Raw genomic sequence first — 23,113 nt, 5'->3', positions numbered from 1 at the left:
GAAAAGACCATTTTAATTGGGATTTTGGTGCCAGGTAATTATTTAGGTCCAAGTTTCACTTCCTGTCATCTGTTAACAAATACGTCAACCTGAACCCATTTAGACTGCTAATGACTCTGTTGTATTGCTCATTCCTTGAAATACAGACCTGCAGCCATTTTAGAAGCTGTTACACGTTTCTTGATGCTCGTTTTCTCACACATTTAAAGGTTAATAAAGAAGTAGCAACATATTGTGACATGTATTGGCATGAAATTGAGAGAATGTGAATGTTTCATATGATGAAGAAAGAGGGGTGACGGTTTCTAATAATCGTTCGTCATAACATTTTCAGGATCTGCAATGTTTAAGTGAAATTTGCGCAAACATGAGCGTATATCCCAGTATGGGCTGTGGAGGTGCTGGTCCCTTTTGCAGTGGATAAAGCTAAAAATGAAGCACTCCTCTTTTTTCTTCTTTGCCACCTCTCCCTCTCATCTCCTTTCTCTGATCTCTCTTCTTTCATCCCTCAGTGTATCCTCTCGCGGCGTTCATCATCATTTCCAGACTGTCCTCGCCTGAGAAATGACGCCGTCGGTCAGTTGATTGAACGCCTAAAATGACCTCTCTTTAACTATTCGACATCTTGTCGCCATTTGAATTACGAGCCTCGTCTCGGAGAGGCAAAGGCGGATATAATGAGACGTAGTTACGGCACAACAAAACCTCTTAAGGCGAGGGTCAGGTTGGATGACTCACCCCAATTTTGGCTTCCAGTCTCTCTTAGGATTCATTTATAAATATTAACCCTATTATGTATGGAGGCCGTTCAGCTCTGCAAGTTTGAGTCTTATAACTAAAATTCATGCTGTAAAGACTCCTGCTCCTCAGATCCACTCACACTGTCAATGCTTTTTGAAGCTAGTCCTAAAATGTAATTTCCTAAAACTTTCTCCAGATTATATTGTAGAAAGTTTTTACATATGTCATTTTGGAATTTGTAAATGTTTAAACATATTAACCATTGACTGACCCAGAGTGACAGTTATACCGTGGGGTCTTAAGGTCAACCATTAAGCAGAAGGCAGGAAGGGACTGATTGGTCAACGCGATCGCAAATGAGACATCAATGCCTATCGCTTTTATACTCGTACTTACAGTGTGGTTACTTGCTGGAGTCTTCTCCTAAATGATAGCTGTCGCCGCTAAGAAAAGTACAACACCACTATCGTAAAAAGCCAAAGAAGCAGAAGAATAAACACAAACAGAACTCTGGCACCGGCTTGTTTCCACCAGGAGCACTAGGTAGGGCTTGTGTGCGCCTCTTCGCCTTGAAAAAACAGTCACGGATCCTCTGCAATCATCCTCCAGGAGCCGTCTGGGAATCGTTATGCTCCGTCATTAATGAGGGGGGTCATAGAAATGTCTGTAGCATTGGATCAGTTCGTAGAATCTTGCCTGCAGCTCAATCCATGTTGCACTTAGACGCGGCGGATGGGCAAGGTTGAAAAAGGTACGTGACCAGCAGAAGCGATGCTGCGTGCCAGCGGTAGATACATCATTTCTGACGTACGCTGCCACAGGATGGGAACATCCAGCATGAACTAGGCTTATTGGGAATTGGAAGGGGAAGCAGGAAAGGGGCAATATATTCAGACTATCATGTGTATTTTCTTCCCTTGTACTTATGTACTTCTTTACTGTAATTGTAATTTTTTCAATGCTGTGTAGTTTTATTTCACCTTATGTAGCTCTCCTCGATGATGGTAATGTCCTATTATATTGTAGCTTCCCTAGAAAGCATTTTAGGTTGTTTACTTCTGTCTGCAGGTGTGTATGTGTGTGTGGTTGTGTGTGTGTAAAGAATTATAACTACAGTAAAGTAATCAAAGGCTGTTGTTTGGGGCTTACCACACAACTGATTCGAAAACTCTTGTTTTGTCATTAAAGACTTTCTTCTCCGTTTTACGTTTCCCCTCAGCTCTGAACTCCATTCATCTTCATTCCCCCTCGCTTCATTCATCTGATCTTTTCTTCTCTCAGACACTTTCCCTCTCATGCTTCCCTCTCCATCTTGTCGGGGCTCCTCTCTCACTCCGCCGTTGCCAACATATCTCTCTCTCTCATCACATAAAACACAGACGGTATTTTAAGTTTGCGTCAGTGAATTCATCACTGACATGTTCACACTCACATCAAGTGTTAACAGTGCAACATTCTCCAGTGTGAGTTTTCTCATCAGTGCCTCAGCCCTTTGATGCCCGTGTGTGTACACACACTGCAAACACGCTTATGAATATCTTTTTCAGGTGCCGCCACCAGCTGCTAAGGCTCAACACCACTTCTCCACATATTACGTAAATGGAAAGTTTTACTGAACAAGTGAGAACAAGCTCTATAAATAAGATGTGGCGATAACACTGCATGAATTTATGTCAAATAAATTCCCATTTTTGTTATCTGACAATTACATAAAGCATATGACCATCACTCTCAGGAGATAGCAAACAGAAAACTTTAGATATGGGTAAAAGAGGCATGGACGAAAACTAGAATTATGATTATGTGCCTCCAGTAACCAGTTCGGTCGACAAACATTTTATTTCCCGATTCAGATTAGGGGAATCCCGGAAATATTATCAGTTAATCCGCGAGTCCAAGTGTCAAGTGATCAATATTTGAAGAAAATCCCAAAAGGCAGACTTGATACATCATGATCAAGAGGCCAAAAGCATAAATTGGGAGGCCACTGTCACCTTGATCTTTGACCCTTTAACACCAAATTCTAATCACTTCATCTTTGAGTCCAAATAAATCTTTGTAACAAATTTGAAGGGATTCTCTCAAGGCGTTCTTGAGCTCACGCGTTCATGAGGCAAAAAACTGGTTGTGATGTCACTGTGACGTTGACCTTTGACCACAAAAATTGCATCAGTTTAATCGGTTGCACCTAATCTGAAGAAAGTCCCTCAATGTGTTCTTCAGATATCATGTTCACAAGAAGGGGAATTTATATATTTAATTTATTCATGTATATACCATATTTATCACCTCCAGTACAGTGAGACAGAAAAAAAGAGATGCAGACACAGCCAGTGCTTCACACAAGACAAATTAGACACACACATAATAGAACCAGGCAACATACACATGCAGTGTAATGAAAAACACGAAGGCATCAAGGGGAATACAAACAGAGGCAACGGAGAAGAAGTAAGCGAATATGTAAGGCTGTGTCTAAGCCTGCATAAATTCCCATTTCCTTTTTTTGAATAATAGCAGTTTCTTTCTGGATTTAAAAAATTGGGGAAGGCTCGGGTAAGTGGTGAAACTTTTAAATCCGTGGCTCCGTGATGGCGGAGTAGGAATAAATTACTCTGCCAGAGTCAAACTATGGAGGCGCAGCTACAATTGTTGGAAATGCCTCCAACCCTCTGTGATTACCCGTCATTTGTGTAGTTCCCCTGCCGGCTCTGTTGTATAATTGGCTCTCCTAACTCTGTCACCATCAACAGTCATTTAGATGTAAATATGGGAGCGTGCACTGTAATGGAAGCACAGGCCTTTCATACAAGGGATTGTGTCAAAGAAATAAAGCACTTAAAGTCTGAGACTGTACGGTGGAGGAAGTAGGGTTCAGACTAGTGAATTGCATCAGATGAAGTGAGTGCGGTTTTCCTTTAGGAGATTGGGGGGGAAATGTATGTCAGCGCACTCATTTGTTTTTGTGTGTCTGTCATTCTGTGTTCAGCTCTCCTTTAACTTCCAGTTCGCTTTATACTTTTTGCAGCCTTACAGTCCATATAAATTCAATTTTGCTGCATTAGTTGATTCACCTCGGCTTCAACATCCTCCCAGAATCCTTGGACACTGCTGAACACGAAACTGAAGTTGAACTTTGAGTGGAAGAAATAAATTGTGGGGGCGGCCCCACAGCGCAAGTGTATACTGTCTGCTCTCCACTTTTCTGGTGTACCGCTTCCATTTCTTTCACGAGTGTTCTCAAAAAAATGAAACGCTAAAATAAACATCAGTTGTTCTTGTAAATCCATGAAATTCTATTTGTAATTACACTGCAGTACCATTGTGTGAGAATGTTCGCCGTTAAAGTCTTTGGAACAGAGACAGAAAGACGACAAAGGCTGGGCTAGTCAAGAGGAACAGAGAAAGACGAAAGCAACAGGAGAGAGGGTGAACAGTGGCAGACGAGAAGGAATTATACGGATTGAAGACAAGTACAGGGGCGTGTCTCCAACACTTTTACTGTGATTAAGGCAACTTGAAGCCCAACAAGCTTGTTGCGCCGACCCGGGAAAGGTATCGCGAAAAAGGGCAGAGGATGGCAGGACAATTAGGGAGCGAGAGAGTGAAGAAAGAGACTAGATGACACAGAGGAACAAAAGAGAAAGAATCAGAGAGACGGGGTTGAGAGAAATACACAGACAAAGCGACAGATGGAGAGCACCGATTACTCTTCCCGCATCCCGGCATTCAAGCAATCTGACATGGATCGTTGTCGAAGCAACAATGAAATCGAAGTGCTGCAAGAGTTGTAATTCTCCCCCATTGACTCCCAGCTAATCAGCCTCTGCCAGCTCACCCGCAATAAGCCTGTCGGCCAGTGTGTGTGTGTGTGTGTGGGGTTGTGTGTGTACTATACGAGTGGAAGTCCAGGCACATGTGTGTGCAGCTCCCAGAGTTTGATTCATTAGCAGCAAGGCAGAGAGAAATGAAAGACATCCAAAGGAAGTTCATCGGCCGGCGCTCCATCGCCAATGGTGCCAGGCGGAAGACAGCAGGACTCATTTTGTCCATGTGGCCTCGTGCATTCAGCCTCGTCTGGTCCAGTTCAAGAGCCTCAGCACATCGATGTTCTTACCAGAAAACAGAGAGATCATCTCAAAGTCACACAAAGTCTGCCAACTCAAAATTTCTTCCAGGCTCTCTCATCAATCCACAATCATCCAAGAACTGCTTGGTTGATCTGTCACAAGTTGAGAGCAGTTAGTAGCCATTCAAAGTTAACCAAAACTGTTTCAATCGCACCGAAATCTGATGCGATAGCCACTGGTGACCTACACAGTGACCTTGAGATTATTTCACTAATGCGGAAAGAGTGATTCGTCCGTCCAGTTGTGGACTGTGCAAAAACTACTGAGCAGATTTCCATAAAACTTGTCGGAGGGAAGGGGCATCGGCCAAAAAAGAACTCATTAAATGTTGGTGCAGATCCAGAAACAGGGAAACATGCAGGAATTTTTAATGATTTTCTTCAACACTTGAAGATGGGGTGTTTTGTTTTTTTTTGACATTTTGATCAATTTCTCACAAAATAATTAATGGATCTTGATGAGAAAAAAAATTGGCACAGTAAGGGGAAATGATGGCTGTGAGTGATCCAAATATAAATCATGATACAGCAGATTTAAATGTCATTTGATAGGGGTGGAGGCTTTTTTCAGCTGCTGTATGGTAACAAATAGTGTTACAAACCTGTTACTACCTCAGATGTACAGGTGTGATGATGTTACATGGTCTTAGGCATAAGGCTTCTTTGAGTTTAAAAGGGACAGTTGGGCCTTGTCGGAAATATGTGCCCTACTATGTGCCATTTATGATTTTTGTCTCAATTTCTTCAACCCATTGTGGAGAACCTGTGCATTTAAACTACCTTTAAAATGAATAATGAAGTGGTATGGTTGCTCGGGGTTAAGGTCTCTAGCTCTGTGGGTTCTGCTCACTGTGTTCTTTCCTTTTCATTTAGAAATGTACAAAAAGAACAACAGCAGCAGTTGTGGTACGCCCGGTTTCGAACTATCACACTTTTCCCCATTTGTTGTGTGTTATTTTTAATGTTTACTGTTGTGTTTGGTTTCCTGGCTTGTATTCATTTACATCCTCTGTTTGCTGAGTGATAATAAGGAGTCTCATTTTCTACACAGTCTCGCCTGTTTCCGGATGTGATCATGAGAAGGCTGACAACATCAAAGTTGAATTCGGCTTTGATCGCTGACTGTAAATCTAATTTTCTACAAATGACACTTGGAGCTTAAAGCCACTAAGCTACGCTAAGCCTTTTCCAAAAATCATTCCTCTGACAGTTTGTATAATGGTGACTGTGCTTTTTTTCCTTTAAGCAGATGCGTTGAAACAGGTCGTTTTTAAATGAAAGGACGTGAAGTTTACTTAAACTGACATTAGATAGGCTTCAATTAGTGTGATGGAGTTAAACCTTGCCCAGTATATTTGCATACTGTTGATATGCAAACACTTCTATCATTGAAAACCATACATTTATCTCTGTCTGTGATGCCATCATGCATCCTTTCTATTTTCTGCAGTGGTAAAGAAGACGGGTTTTATTCTTTAAGTTCAATTTTATGCAAACTTAACATATGCATGACTGTGGTCATACATACGTGGTATAGTTGTGTTGATGACTGGGGTTTTCTTTCCTCTCTTTTTGCAATAGCGTGGTCTATCAGTTTGACGGCAGGATTTAAAACCCATATTCAATCCCTTGTCTGTTTCTCCACACCCTCCTATTTTTACAGGGAGATGTATTTTGGGGGTTGGAGCTCTTAGGGCAGAACTCTCAAAGGACCTTTAGATTTCAAAGCCAAACAAGTAGTCATTTTTTTTGCAGCGCTGTCATTTATTTTAACTGTGACCCCCGGAGCTCTTCTACAGACAGGGATGAAAAATTGAGGGAGAGAAAAAACCTTAAGTTACTGGAGCAGAACGGTGAAGAGGCTTGAAAGTGCTTTTAAGTTGTGCAGGAAGATTCCTACTCCCAGAAACACATATGGACTCCGAAAACAGCACGCAAACACGCACTGACTCACTCTCACATAAAACACACAAAGAAGTAAGAAAGTAAAAATAAATATCATAGGGAAAAACACACATGTAGCTACAGAGATAAGCCTTACACACACACACGAAGAGAAACAAAAACACACCTATGTACCTACTGGTAATGTAATATCACTGAAATGAAATGAGATTTTTGTTTCTCTCCTCAATCTCTTGGTGGACTCAAAGGGGTCAAATGGAGACAGAAAAGATTGCTCACACACACACACACACACACACACACACACACACACACACACAGACACACACAGTACATCTCTGCCAAGGATCCTCTCCTGCTCCGTCTTAAGGAGGGTCCTAAATAAACACCTGCCAAGCGCCGAATGTGGGGAGATGCTGAGTAAATCTCTAAAGACTACCTGTCACACAGATGGGCAAATGTTATTTATTAAAACACTGAGAGTCTGAACCCCATTTTTATATTTAAAGGTGCCATTTACAGATGAGTCTGAGTTTGAAGTAGAGTTGGGACATGAAAGGCGAATATGGGTGATGGAAAACTGCCATCAGGCAAATTTAAAACAATGTGCAGATATTTATCATTATTTACCTGACCAGTCTTATCGACCACTCAGAGCAATTTAGGGTTCAGCCTCTTGACCAAGAGCACTTCAGATTGCAGACTTGAGGATACTGGGATTGAACGACTGAGCTTCTGGTTGGTGGACAACCCGCTCGACTTACTGAGTTGTCCCAATGAAAACAGAGAGAAAAGAGGGGACTATTTTCTTTTTTATATATGATTTTAGGACTTTTTAAATCAACTTTTCTAAAAGTGCTCTATAAATAAAAACTAGTTTTATTGATACATTACTTATTTATTTCCTTTCCTGTGCGTGTAACAAGGTACATTTCCCTATAGTGGGACTATTAAAGAAAAATCTTAACTTATCTTCCAAATAAAATATTGAAACCAAATATATATGTTTTGGCCTTATTATTATTTATTCATCACCCAGCTTGGCCGGTGAGAGAAAGAGTTACTTTTGGATCCTGGTCATGAGGGAATACGAGGACCCTGTGTCGGTGGAGCAGCACCACATAGTTAAAAAAGTCCATTTCAGTGTGGTGAACAGTGAACACCATAAAAAAAGCATGAAGCCAGAAGTATGTGTTACCCTGTCTCCTACCAGCTGGTGTACTCCACTCTAACAAGACAATTTTATGTTTCCAGCTTCAGACCCTTAAGTACGTAACATACTGCACATCAGCAAATCTGCTCTGTATGAGGCAAATCTAATTATTCGTTGATTTTCCAGACACTAGTAATCACCGAGTCGTAGCTGAACACAATGAGGCGCTTTGGAAAAAAAATAGCATCGCAGGCAACCCTGCAAGTTTTCGGGGGAAATCAGTCGGTAATTTCTGACTTCATACTGGGGCAGCTGGGGGAAATAATGTCCATTTCAGCTGGATGAGTTGAAATCCGCAGAGCTGCGCAGGAAATAATTACCATCTCTAGATGTCCTCTGGCAAAACTAATGTCATCCGCAGAGAGCTGTTAACTCCGAATAGGTATTGTCAATTCCACCCAGGTGACAGATTGGCAAAATAAGGCTCACATCAGATGGATTATAATAGAATCTGGAGACTTTCTCTTTTAGTAATAATGAGCGCTCGAAGATATTTTACAGTGAAATCAAAATTCATTTTCACACGGGCTATGGAAGCGAATACTGTTTCGTAAACATTTTCGTTCCGAGCAACAATAACAAACAACAAATACATATATGGAGGCTTTATAAGTACAAGGTCTCAGATTTACGAGGATCAGCCGACCGCGAGCCAACAGCACAAACAAGGCTACGAGCTTCCCGAGAGTTTGAGGCCTTTCATGAAGACAACAAAGACGGCTTCACCTTGAGATGAAAACCAAGGCTGGTGTAATTAGTTACAAATGGATGGGCTGATGTTTGCACTGCCTGTGTGTGAAATCAAGGACGAGAACCAGAGAGCTAAATCCACCGGGGGGACGCACATTGTCAGTTGAGTGAGTTGCAGAGAGTTCGCTTGTGTGCGGTGTGATTCTTCTTCTTGAGAATCTTTGCACGCGTGTGTGTGTTACATTCAAGAAGTCTTACAATATGTAAAATAAGGGTGGGAATCGCAGGGTAACTCATGAAACGATATGCGATACATGGCCTACAGTAGTGATAATATCGTGATACAGCGATTCTGCGATAATCGATACATTGCAAGACCAAAGAAAAGAATACAAAATGCCGTAAAGAGGTTAAGCGCAGGATTTATGTATCTATTCACTGCAATTCGGTTTCAGTTTCACAGTTTGACGCAAACTGAGATGAAACGATGAACAAGATAGTGCCTAAAGTTTTATCTTAGTGCCTCTTAAGTTTTAACCTCACACAGTCACTTATCAAAGTCCATATGAGACGTCATTACAAGGTAAAATAACCATAAACTGGGAAAAGACCAAACTATATATAACTAAATATCGATATTTGGTGCTAACATATCTATAATCATATCTCATGAGTCAGGGTGACGATATATTGCAGAATCGACATTTTGTCCAACCCTTAATATAAAACACTCTTTTTATTCAGCACAAATAAGTTATTTAAGTATCATTTCATATATTCCTAACATAAGTCGTTATGTGGTATAATTAAATTCATTTCCTGAGATCATTATATAGTAAGCATTGTTCTCCAGCTGTGTCGAAGAGTTACTTACTTGCGCCTCATGAATAAAAATACATACTTTAACATGTAATTTGCATCACAATGCATTTCAATTAAACTGTAATTCCACTTCATTGAATAAAAACAACGTAAGTCAGTAACAAGACTTGAATAATGACACGAGCCGCCTCCATTGTGGAGGGTGAGAGGGGACTGAAAGCCAACTAAAGAGGGAAAGCTAAGCAAAAAGGCGGAAGATTAGTTTAGAGCCAGGGAACTAATTAAATGAATCTGGAGATAACCGTTTAATTATTTTCTCTCTGGCCCCTTTTTTCTCTTTTCTCCTGCTCGTTCTCCTCCCTTCTTCATTACCGCCTTCCAGAGCTTGTGTAGAGCGGCCGGTGTCAGGGACGAGGTGGCTGCTCTGAGCCGCTGCATTCACACAGATTCAGCCATGGTCTCTCTCTCATTGACATGAATTCCCTTTCAGACCTGCACACACGCACATCCTCTCTCTGTCTGCAGTGTGTTTAATCCCAGATGGGTTCCACTGGGAAGGGAGGAAGGGTACTGGAAGGAGAGAAGGGGGCCGTGACTTGATTTAAAACATGTCTTCCGTAAGTTCACAGCCACCTCTGGTTTTTAACAGCACAGCGATCCATACGCTCTGAAACGCCACTCAACATAGGAGGATGTAGACAAGATTCGCCACAGTATACTGCCATTACCACAGCGTGCGTCAACAGCGGGGCGGCGGTGTACAAAGGGAGACCGCCCTTCGAGCACCTGCCTGGTTAAACTTCCATTAACTCAACAATAGGATGAAACATGGCCAGGTCAAGACACGGTGGTCTGCTGTTGATCTCGGGCTCCACTGTGGGGGGGGAAATCGTAAAAACGTCTTCTCGTGGAATCAATGGGTCGTTTGGAAAAAAGGAGATTTCTCATTTCTGCTCGTGTCTTTGATGTAAAATACGACATGATGGATATTTGACCAACAGAAATGGAGCGCTGCCTTCATGTTTGCTCTTTGAAGTCACTCCCTGACAAATGTCCCCTCCATAAGTTGACCTTTGCATTATTTGTTTATTAACCTTTGATCGCTGGGCTACGTTAACCCTATTGTGTGCAAAAGCAAAAAGAAAAAATGATGTTCGCCATGGACCCGGACTGTGAACATTTACTAATGATGAGTAAACACGTTTGGCCCATGCTCACTGAGCTGTGTCTGCTTCTGGTTCTGCATGACTGGAAAGCCGTTGCTTGGGGTGACAACACACACTGGAAAAGTCATGGCGAATGTATTTCAGGCTCAGGGCATGGCTGAGCAAACTGCAAAAATGTTTTAGCACTAGTCTGTTTATTATGCAGGATAAAGAGGCTTTTGGAGCAAAAACTCTGGTAAAGCTGCAGCGTTAGTGAAACTAGATCACTTCAACTATAGATACATTTTTGTTAAGTTTTATTCAAACTTGTATTCCAGTGCAGTATTGCAGAGGTGGTTGGGAGGGATTTCACATTACAGATACTTTTGTGTAACTTATGCCACAAAATATCATAAGTATATCCTGAATGACCTGCTATTTGTTGAAATAGTATCATTATAATTACACAGAAAGAACAACTATTTGTCATCTAGACGTGTAAAGACAAACACTCTACTGCCATGCTAAAGGTTCGAGGATGACGTGACTCCAAAGATAAGGCAAGGTCCCGCCCATACATGCACTCGACCAATCGTGAGCGAGTCACAGTTGTCAATCATGACATTCATCCACATTTTCATACCATTGAAAAACTAATTCAAACCAAACATACGTGAATAATACACTTAGAACACAAATCAGTCTGATGAAAGCAATACCTGAAATGAAAGAAACCATGTATTCTGACTTTTTTGTATGGTCCATGTCCCATCCATTAACATGGAGGAGGCAGGGTTAATGACCCATAGTGCAGCCGGCCACCAGGTGGTGATCAAGATGCTTCGGGAATCACGTTTTGAGCCTAAGAAGCAACATTTCCATTTTTCCTCAGAGCAACAGCTGAACTGTAACGACCAGTTTAAATAAACAGCCGAACAGCACCAGACCCTCTGCAGTAGTTTGTCTCCTGATCCAGTTGTGGCCATGTAAAACCTGTTAGAAATTGATTTTTCGGAAAAAAAAAGCAACATCCCTAGAAAGTAGTGTGCTGATTATTTAGTGCAGCAATAATGTGGAGGTTAGTGTCTCCAACAGCAGCATCTGGAGTTTCCCTCCATCCATTGCTGCAGCCTCAAATCTAAAGTTATTTAAAGTTGTCCCTGAAGCAGGTCCTTTTCAAAACCAAAAAACATTTTGCTGACTACCGCGCGGACTTGGCTGAAAAATTAGTTTTGCAGAATTTCCTACACAACTCCTCCTGGGAGTGGAGTCGCACAGCATCTGTGGAGCGGCCAGCAAACGGAAAGTGGGACATATTCGGTTTCGCGGGTCGAACCGGAGGAGTAAATATTTAACATTGTCAGTGTATTAAACAAGAAAATGCACAGGGAGGCATGACTGGGCAGAATTAAACCTGCTCTGTAAGTAGCCACTCATGCTCCTCGTATCGCCCCGACTCGTGCTAACAAGGATCCAGCACCTATTGTGGGGAACTTTTTGATTAATATGCACGCTCACACTCGGAGTCTGCGCACACACACACACTGTCAAGAATCATCAGCGAACGATTACACACCAATTAATATGGATGTTCGGTTATCAGTATGCAGAGCGCCTTGTAAGCTGCAGTCATTACACTGCAATCACGGAACAATTCCCTGTGGCTCCCTGCATGTCCGTGTGTGTCCAAAATGCACACAAAAGTGTGGCAGTATACATACAAGTATGTCCACATCTGTGTGTGTGGTGGGAGCATGCATACGTACAGTAAGTGTGTGTAGGTGTGTGTTGCAGTGGTAGGTAGTGATGTGAATCTTTATTAGGGCCCCTATCATTATTCTGTCGCTGTCCCTGCTACCTTGTCCCATTCTTCTGTGTCTTCCCCTGGCTCTTTCTCCCACACACACACACACACGTCTCACCATGGCTCAGCCCTCGTTTTGACCAGCCTTTATCATCACTCTCTCATCCCTTCATCTTCTTGCTTCTGCTCACATCTGCAGAGCGACAGAGTAAACAACTGACTGCTGTCACAGCATGTAGCCATCCCAAACACACACACACACACACACACAGTAGCCGATCTGCCGAGTCCCAGAACACCACACACACACACACACACACACACATTGCTGAGGACGGCTTTACCCTTTCACAGTGGCACGCACACACTGATCTGAAGCCGCAGTTAACATCTATGTGCGGACGGTCGCAGCACACGGCCCCGGGTGAGCTGGCTCCTGACACGCACAGAGACCGAGACGGACGAACGGACGGCGGCACAGACCTACAAAGAGCTGTCATCTCTGCATCAACACACAAACAATGCAGGGGGGGGGGGAGAAAAGAAGACGAGAGTAAAGCATCGACCCAAAGCGGTAAAAATAGCTCTCGTCTGATCCGCTCTTAAATGGATTCTTTACATGTCTGTTAGTCTGTAAATATTTGTCCGGCGTGATGCGTTTTCAACAAACATTAGAGGCATAAACAGGGAAAACTGACAGCATTTTTATCTGTCAACATCACTTGGAGGATTCCATAAACTGATTTGAGGCTGCGTTCACCCACACTTGCCGCTCCCAGGACCACAGGGACCGCGCTTATAAGTCTCACATCAAAACAGACGAGTGATCCTTCGCTCAGTGTTTTCTCTCCACTGCTGTTTTTCTGTCACTTTCATTTACTCGAGCGTGATTTATTACTTTTTGCTCCCGCTGCCACGCGTCCTAATAATGCAATGATTGTTGAACATTTACCATTTGTGTTGTTGTCTTGGCATCAGCGTATTAGCCATTGTTTGTCCATTCATAACCAGGGGGTAAGTAGAGGACACATCTGTATAAATGAGCAAAGTCAGATGCTTTCATGCAGAAAGTCATATTTCATGTCCTTTACAGATTTTGTCCCAGCATGTTAAGTCATATTTTCAATTTTCCCAGGTTACTCCACTTTAATCTTGCAGCTTAGTTTGGTGTCTCTCCGACTGTATGCGCCGGCTCGTTCTTTCAGATGCAGGCCTATTTCAAACGGTGGCTTCCAGCTGCATCAGAGCTGTGTTCAAATTTCCTGCTGTGTCATATGAAAAGTTTTCCACCCACAGCTGTTATCAGCTGAGTAAGTTCAGCAGTTTCAGAAGTGCTATTTAAAATAGCAGAAGAAGAAGGTGCTCTGCATCATCATCAAAACAACAAATGACGGAATGTATTCTGGGAAAAATTGTTTTATATCCCTCCAGTAGAGTTGCAGAATCTATGCCTCAGTGCTTTACAGCTGTGGTGGAGACTCGTGGTGGCTCAACACTGTGTCTACTTCAATTTGTCACCAATATGTGCATCTGTATCCGTATGTAAAGATGGATGATGCGTCTCCACTGCTTCCTTCTAACAAGAAATAACCGTATCAAGTTGCCACCAGTGTACATCAATCCAATTCAATACCCATCACAATTCAGTCTCAGCTGTCAATCATGATGTTTTCGCCTCGGTTTGAGAGCATCAAATAAGTAATCAAAACCAAACGTGACTACAGAGACCACATTTAAGAAAAATATATTTGATGTTTACTTGTGACTTTTTAGTCTGGTCCAAGTCCCATCTGCTAACATGGAGGAGGCCGGGTTTATGACCTACACTGGAGCCAGCCACCAGGGGGAGATTTAGACACTTTGGCTTCACTTTTGAGGAGCAGTCATGTTGCTTTGCAGTCATGTATGATACACGTCAAGAAAATATGTTAAGATTAGATAAGATAATCCTCTATAAGTCCCACGATTGGGAAATTTCCAGTATTACAGCAGCAAGACTCAAAAGACATCAGCAAGTAACATGCAATACAAAAAAATATGGAAAATTATAGAAAAATATGAATGTAATTAAACTAGTATATACAGTGTAACGACAGGAAGAAATATGTACAGTGAATGGATTGCACATGAACCGTTGACATTGCAATATGTTGACATTAACCTTTCGTTTTTATAAGAGCTGATAACACTTTGTCTCAGCTCACTCACAGCTCTATAATCTCCAGCCTGCAATTTACCAGAAGACTCCCCCCTGAGGTTTAAACAGTTTTCCACTCTTGTTCTTGCTTCAGCTCTGAAATTACAGGCAAAAGCCCCTGATCATGGATCATATTCCAAAGTAACATCACATCATAGTTATTTTATCCGATGCTATTCTCGCCTCCTTACAGATTTTTTCTCGGTAGCGCAGGCTTCGAATTCTTGAACAGTGACAGCGAATCTTTTCTGAAAGTGTGGCAGACAGAGGAAAGAAGAAGAGAGAGTCGTAAAGTTTGCTTCAACAACTTTTAAGTGAGGAACTGCTAAAAGCCTCCAAGCCATGTTCACTATAGTTCTTCTCAAAATACACACGACAGAGTACAAAACAACCAATGCATGTCTGTTAAGCTGTTGACTGATGGTTTTCGCAGAACGCCTGAGACAGGGAACGATTTGTAGATGACAAAAAGTCAAAATCCTGTATCTACATTATTCATCAAATGCAAGCAAGTAAATCAAGTCAACATCATACTCACAATAGTGCTCCTGTTTTTACTGAGGACTTCTGAGTGGCCACGCCGTGGACCCCTGAGAGTCCCTGAACCATACTTAAAACCACTTGTCTCCCTATCAGGAGCAAACCACCCAACATCCATCAATCACAACAGTTTCGGCCAGTTCACATCGCTCTCACCTCGCCGATGAGCTGCTGAGGGACACAAATTTCCTACCTGTTTCTCTGGAGATCTGTATGAAGGCCTCCACGCCGCTCTCGCCGTAGTTGCCCTCTGAGGCGAGCGTGGACACGTAGTTCCACTCCATCGCCGTGACGATGTCCATCATGGCCTGGGCCTGGTAGGAGTCCGGTGGCACCACGCGGGAGAAGAAGTCATAACGGGTGTTGTCGCTCAGTTCCGGGGCTGTGGAGGCGTAGCTGACCTGGGGGATCTGGACAAGAAAAAGGGGAGGAACAAAGAGAATATTGAGTTAAGACATATTGTAAAATGCAGCACAAACGACGGCAGCCTCGGTAAAGGTAGAGTTTTCCCTAATCAAGAAAGGGAAGAGGAGGAAGTGCAACCAAGTGCAGCGAGAAGAGAAGGAAGCAGGCGCCAGCATCACCTCAATATTCATCCCTTTTTCATATGGGTGCTGAGGTTGCCCCTCAGCTCCTTACTTTTTCATTCTACATATCAAAATGTGTAAGATGGCAGGATGGTCTGTTTTTCTAAACTAATCCCTTCATTTCCTATTCATCACCACAATCAATTTCTTCAGCTACCAGAGGTAAAAAATAACAAAGTAAAAATAGGTGCGTCACGCTGCGATAATCCTTTCATCTATATTACACTCATCATGCATTTTTTCACTGGAGCGTTCGCATATATAAATGCATCTCACTCCCCCGTGGGATCCGTGATTAAAAATTCTCTAGGATGTGCGGGGAAGTTGAAATTCAACTGTAGACAGTTTGTTGGATCGGTGAAAGAAGTAGGTACGTGCAGGTGGAGAGAAACAACAGCGGTGAATAATTGGACAACTGAATGTGGGGTTGACAGAGAGCCAGGGAGACAACGGAAAAAGGTAAATGATGGTGATGCAAAGTGCGATTCATCCTTCAACGCCGATGTCACGGCCGACATATCGAGGGGCAGGAGACGGGAAGATGTGATGTAGGAAGACAAGACACAAAAGAGACGGCAGGGACGAGACGGGAGGGACAGACTGACAAAAGGCACAGCAGGCAGATGGAGGGATGGAGAGACCGGGGATTTGACAGAATGACAGAGGGCACAAACACAAACACACACACACAGGTATTACAGGTGATAGGCGGCGTTACAGGCCGAAGGTGTTATATGGCTGACAGGCAGATTGATTTTTCCCCTGACAGAGAGGGACAGCGAGCTAAGACCCACACACAAATGGACGACAGACATCTTATCGGACACGCAACTTATTAGTATTCAGTTGATGCAAGACTCAGCTGCCAAACTAAACCAAACATAAGGCGTGTCCGCTGTCTGTCTTCTCACACACAAAGTAAATACAAACGCCTGCAATTGCTGAGCACAGCAAATTCTGCGGGTGCTGTATGAGGGGATATCAGACGGACAGTGTGTGTGTGTGTGTGTGTATGTGTGACTTGAATGTCTCTAAAGCCCATCACTCACTGTCTTCCTTCTGTCTGAGCGTCAGCTGAGGTCCCCACCGCCCCACATCCACACTTGTCTTTGCCATTTTAAAAGGTCAGGGACCTATGCCGAGTCTGGCAGGATTTCTTAAATGGCTCGTCTTTGGTGGTGCTGAAGCGTCGTGGTGAGTGGGTGAAAAATAGAATCTCAAGACAGAGCATCTTTGTCTCGGGAGCTTTTTCTGTATTGAAGTTTTGCCATGATGATCGACATCCAAATCAAATCTTTGAGATTTTTTGTGTTATTCGCTGTAGACTATATGTTAAGTAGTAATCCAACATCCTATTAATATTCATCGGAAAGCCTTAATACATCTTCTAAGCCCCAAAATTCAGGGCAGCCCTGGCAAAAACGAAATGTATCAAAATGAGCAATAATATCTTTATAAAGTTTTACCTCCGCAACGGCGATTAATGCACTCCTTTAAGTCAACTGTTCATTTAACTTATCTTTCACCTTACAGACAGAAGGTTCAGGATTCTTTCTTTATGGAGTCTGCATGTCATCCATGAGTCTGTGGGGGTTTTCTCTGGGTGCTCGGTCTTCCTCCCACAGTCCCAAAACGTACAAATTGGACAATTGAAGAATTCTGTGTATTTTGGCTCTGTTATGGTCTGGCATCCTGTACAGGGCGTACCCCACCTCTCAGTGCTCCCCAGTTTGCCTGCAGATTCGTTTCCGACCCGGCCCTTTGCTCACACTTATAATAAAAGGCCAAATGACAAAAATATAGCTTTTAAACAAGGATTAGTAAGAAAGATAATGGGTGGATTTTTAGGTTTGGGACAAAACTATGTAGTTTTCTTCCTTATTGTGAAATAACTTCATTTCTCTCAGTGAACCTGGTGCGAGTGTATGTTTGGGACACTTGGGGATGGTCTCCTCTGTCGGGGGAATAGAACTGAAAACTGTCACAGACTCCAGGGGGTGTATGTATAATTCATAGAGGATGTGGAGAGAGCCAAAAAAAGAAATCAAACACTCTGTGAAACAACTTGTGTGCATGTGTTGAGTTGTATATATGTGCATATGGAAGTGTATTTAAGTTGTGTGTGTGTGTGACTGCGCCGTTTCACTTGTGCCTTTGCTCTCGATGTGCATTTCAATACGCGAATATCCATTTCAAAGGGAAACGAATGCACGGCTGCAGCAATATGAGATATTGGTCTGTTTACGACAGCAATGTGGAAGTAACCCTGTAACCTGGGTAAACCCGGCACTTTGATCTTTTGTTATTTCACTCCGCAGCTGCAAACTGGGAAACTGAGACGAATCCAGACACAAATACACACGTGTGTTCAGCGCACAGTCGTCCTCCTGTCACATTTCCTGTATCATTACTGAGCAAGGGGACGAAAAGCAGAGGGAGAAACACAAGAGAACTACAAACACATTCAGCGACATCCAATAGTGCCGTCCACAGCCACGCCTGCTTTTGAATTTCTAAAAGACATTTCTCTGGTCACAAAACCACAGATTCCCCAGACACGCGTGCGTCTTCACAGAGACTTCGACATGTCTGACGGCAGGTGACATTTCAGCGGCGTAAATCATTCACGGGCTTTGAGTTTGCGAGCGAATCCAACCTCTTCCGCAGCGAGTAGAGCTGGAGCTGCAGTTAGAGGCGGGGAATTAACATCTCGGTTCCCCCCCACATCGCTGGGGAAGAAGATTATGCCTCCAATCCCCTTAATTCCATTTGCTCTAATGAATATGTGTATGTGAGAGGGAGAGAGAGAGAGAGAGAGAGAGAGCGGGAAAGAAGGGTAGAATGAAAGAGTGTGTGATGAAAAAAAAATTGTGTGCGCGTATGGCTGTGTGCTGTTTCAATTAGGACTAGAATGACTTCCTCATTCTCACAGATGTTTCCTGCAGCAACACACACAGGTTGACATCAATGGTTTTAAAATGTATCAACAGCTATTGGGTGAAAGTCTTTGGGCGTTTTGCAAATCTCCATACAATGAAATTGTGCATTGATTTTTTCAAATATATACACAACCAAGCCTCATCTATGATCATGAGCTCTGGGTAGTGATCGAAAGAACAAGCTCGGTGATACACGCAGCCAAAATGAGTGTTTCTCCATAGGGGTGTTTGTTCTCAGTCTTAGAAATAGAGGTGAGGAGTTCAGACATCTAGGAAACGCTGCTCCTTCACATACAAAGGGGACAGTTGAGGATTCTCAGGCCACGCCCAACTCGAGAACCGGCTCTTATTCCCGGTGACTCTTCACTAACCCTCGTGCGCCTGCCTTCGAATGACCAATTGACCAATCTTGCAATGATATTAAATCTTGCTTCTAGTCAGAATTGATTACAATGCAAACTGAATACATCTCCATCGGCTATGAGAACAACAGATTCATTCTTAATTGAAGTGTTTTCCCCCTCCAAGCGAATACTATTGAAAGAGCACAAACTAATTTGTTTTCCTTCCATGACAACAATCAATACACACCAGTAGGCTGATGATACCTCGTTTTTTTTTACACATATTCTTGACTGAAACTTAAGAATACCCCTTATAGCCACTTAGATTCCTCACCTGTGTTTCCTAAGTGAACTCTGGGGGAGTGAGGCTTATATAAACCAATAGCCTCCACTGCCTGCCACTTTAAAGACAGTCAGGGCGGAACCCCCCCCCTCCATTCCTTAATGACTCTGGTGATAGTGGGGAACAGTTTCATCCCACACTATAGATCACACTGAATCCCACCGGGGAGCTGAACAGATAACTAACAGTAGGATTTGGACCAAGATCTAATGATCCAGCCCAGTGGCTTTTATGTGTGTGACTAACCAGCTGGGGACCAAAAGTCGAGGAAATCCAGTCCATCGAGTTTAACTCCTTCTTAGAGAGGAACTTTGAAGAGCACAAAGAAATGGAGCTGCAGATGTATCTAATATCAACCTTTCAAAAGGTATAGGCAAAATCATATGTATCTGAGGCAGAAAAATGATCTGCTTTTCTTGGTCATATAAGGGAGTAAACAGCAAAGTGGTATCTCTGAGTATTACTGTTTGGCTTTTTGGACAAAAGAAACTAATCGATCAATAAAATGTTTAATCAACAAATAAATCTATAACTAATATAATTAACTGTTGAGCTATAAAATATATATTGTTGCTCTCCTCTTGTCATATGTCTTTATATACGGCCTTTGAAACACAAAGCGGATTTGAGCTTATCTCAGAGGCCCATTATGTGTAAATAACTAATATATATTAAAATGTGTGTGTGAACAGCATGAGTACACACAAACACAGTTATATGTGTGTGTGTTTGGCAGGAATGGAGCTGTTGGGGCCAGAATCTGAGCATTAGGTTGATAGATGGCAGTGATCAGAAGCTAATTAACCCCACTGCAAATACACAACCTTTCATACACAACAGTGAGAGGGAGGATTGGATATGTTGCAGGACTGGCACACACACACACACACAAAATGTAAAGTGCACAGTGGCTGGACATGATCCATGATAGGGATCAAAGTAATTAAACATATGCTGAAGTGTACAAAAACACACATGTACAAGTATTAAATGCGCTTTTTTTTTAAAGAGATAACGTATATATTTAGAAGAACTGTACACAGAGGAAAGCCGTCAAAATCCTAACGTGAAGTCACTTTGTAGCCACAATAACAAATCTTTTTGGGGGTTTTTGCAAGACCGAGCGGGAACAATTTTCATCGAGCCACCAGAGCATGGAGCCTGAGACGAGAGGGAAGGAGCACATACTGTATATCGATCTGTCCGTCTGGAGCCCTGGGTTTGGAGACAGCCCGGAGAGTTGTTTACTTGCTCAAAATTTGACTCAACCCTCCAGCAGCCAGCCAGGGTCTGTGTCAAATGAGGAGAGGACTGGCACAGTGGGACCTCGGCGAGTTAATTTAACAGGATGGAGACTGTTGGGACCGACGGTTGGGTGTGTCTCGCTCTGTCTAACCACCTCATCTCGTTCCGGAGCCATCTGTCTCTCTTTTCCTCTTTCACGCTTTGGCCCCCAGCCTCCGAGTCTGTCTGCCCATCTTTCTTGTTCCAGATTTACTCCCATTTTGCCGCTTTGATCCAACTACCACAGAAACTTGTCATCAGTACTGCACAGACTGGGAATTGTAAACCGGAATGACTTCATTTCAAAGTTACAAGTCAGAAATCATATCATGGCAGCCACTTTTCCACAAAATGACCTTGTATCATGTGAATAGTATTTTTACATTTCTTGGAGTATCATCAAATGCTTCATACAGCTAAACCCTGTACAACCTTAGCTAAAAGGTTATAAAAGTCAATACCTCATAATCAGTGATAAAAGTATTCAAATTGTATTTTAAATTTTGAAAATATTTAATCTTATGTTTTTACCAAATTAAGCAAAATAAGCACACAGAAAATGTTGATCCAAAAGATTGCTAAATTCAAAAATATGAACAAAATAACAAATAGCTGCAAAAAATTACTGTTCTAACCATCGTTGTTTGTATTTAAGAACGATTTCAGAATGATTATGTAACAACGAACTACCGTGGCAACGTCGGTGAAATCCCGCGGCTTATAGGACTGTTGCTACCACATTTTTCACCCCACATAATACATAATGACGTTGTCACGTGTGGAAAATGTGATGAAGTGGAAGACAGAGTGACGGCTTTATTTAAATAATTTAAACAGACTCACGCAGACAACAACCCCCCCCCAGCAAATTCACGGAAGGTGTAAACTTAGTACTTACATTTACACTTCATTCAAAAAATTGAAAATGATCTGTACTTCCAACATTATGTTGCATTTGGTAGAAAAAGCCAAAGGAAAGTAAAAATAGCACAGCTACAAAAAAGAGAAAGTATCAACTATCTCAGATCACTGTTGCTCTTTCAGGATCAGAGATCCTCCTCTAATTGCCGCTAAACAACAGTGATATTCTCTTTACTGTGTTGGTTTTAGCCCGCGTCTCTTCCCCACATCACAGGGAGTTCAGAAAAGAATAATCCGTTTGTTGACAAGCAAACAAAAACAGGTAGACGGGATGAAAGTAAGGCATGAGAGCGAAAGGAAGTAAAGAGGGAGCCCCTTTGAGAGAGAGAGAGGGAGAGAGAGAGAGAGAGAGAGTGTGAGTGAAGAGGGAAGAGAAACAACAGAACAGACAGGGCATGAGAAAAGACGGCAGAGGAACATTTAATGGGAGAGAATGAAGAGAGGAGTGGGCGAGCATGACGGGAGGATGAGAGAGAGAAAGAATGAAAGGGAAAGTTAACCAAAGCATAAAAAAAGGGGGAGACTGGAAAGTGAAAATAAAAGGGAACATCTGAGAGAGAAACTATGAGAGGATTCATGCAAAAGACGGGAATCGAGAGGAGAGACAGACAGAAGGAAGATGAATGAAGGATACCGGGATAATTGATGGAAAACAACAAATAGCAGCTGGAGGCAAAGCGATGCAGATTCCTGGGGGGAAAAAGGAAAGTTGCGAGTAGAAAGCGGGACAGAAGTGTTTAGAAAAGCCAAAAGGTGAGAAAAGGGCGAGAGATTATACCGATAGAAGATGAAAAACAAAAGGGAGAGAACGAGACGATGACGCAGAACGAGGATGACCGGGAGAGAAGTGACGAAGATGAGACTGAAATGGACGGAGTGTCGAGACAAAGGAAGATGAGGTGGACCGGCTGTGTTTTGAAAATGCAAACTGGACTTTCATTTAACACCTTCACGTCCACACGCTCTCATCCTGTACTTCGATAAAATCACTAAAAATTGAATTGCCGTGTGTGCAATCTCGGTGGCGTCGTCCAGGAAATAGATGCATCTACCTGCAGATATGTCGACGCCACACAAACTTAAACCACCGATACTTGAGGAGAGCTGAATCATTGATTCTCCAGAGGCTTCCCAGAGACAGTGAGTTTATTTGGGAGGTCCAAGCATAAGCAAGGCACTGAGCAATGCTGCCGAGCTGACAGTCACAGGGGGCCATTAATTCCCTGGAGGTTCTCAGTGCAGGCTGCGGCAGAGGAGGTGTCTCGCCACTGAAGCCATGGAACTCACTCATTCAGACCACCTCCTTGCTGCCTCCTTTTTTTCAGAAAGTTATCGGCTTTGCAGGAGAGCAAACAACAATTCATCCAATGGCTGTTGAGAGCTCAACCGAGTTTCGTAACGTTCACACCCTCTAGGAAAGTCTGTACAAAATTACATGGCTATTCATCCCATAAGAAAATCGTTGCCTTTCCTGGACTCGTGCTGCTGTTAAAAAATGGCTCAATATGT

At 42.7% G+C, this 23,113-nt stretch overlaps 1 protein-coding gene across 4 annotated transcripts in view; it reads right to left on the bottom strand.

The window, feature by feature from the left end:
* The window catches only part of grm8a (glutamate receptor, metabotropic 8a), a 217,185-nt gene that overhangs the window by 112,057 nt on the left and 82,015 nt on the right, over positions 1–23,113 (bottom strand). For all 4 annotated transcript variants that reach the window (XM_035148145.2, XM_035148147.2, XM_035148149.2 and 1 more), the window contains one exon: positions 15,380–15,596. In XM_035148145.2, coding sequence (XP_035004036.1) covers positions 15,380–15,596 — 217 coding nt within the window. The remainder of the gene's footprint in view (positions 1–15,379; positions 15,597–23,113) is intronic.

This window comes from Hippoglossus stenolepis, chromosome 22 (genome assembly GCF_022539355.2).
Source record: "Hippoglossus stenolepis isolate QCI-W04-F060 chromosome 22, HSTE1.2, whole genome shotgun sequence".
NCBI classification, from domain to species: Eukaryota; Metazoa; Chordata; class Actinopteri; order Pleuronectiformes; family Pleuronectidae; genus Hippoglossus; species Hippoglossus stenolepis.
This window is presented reverse-complemented; position numbering and strand designations above follow the sequence as displayed.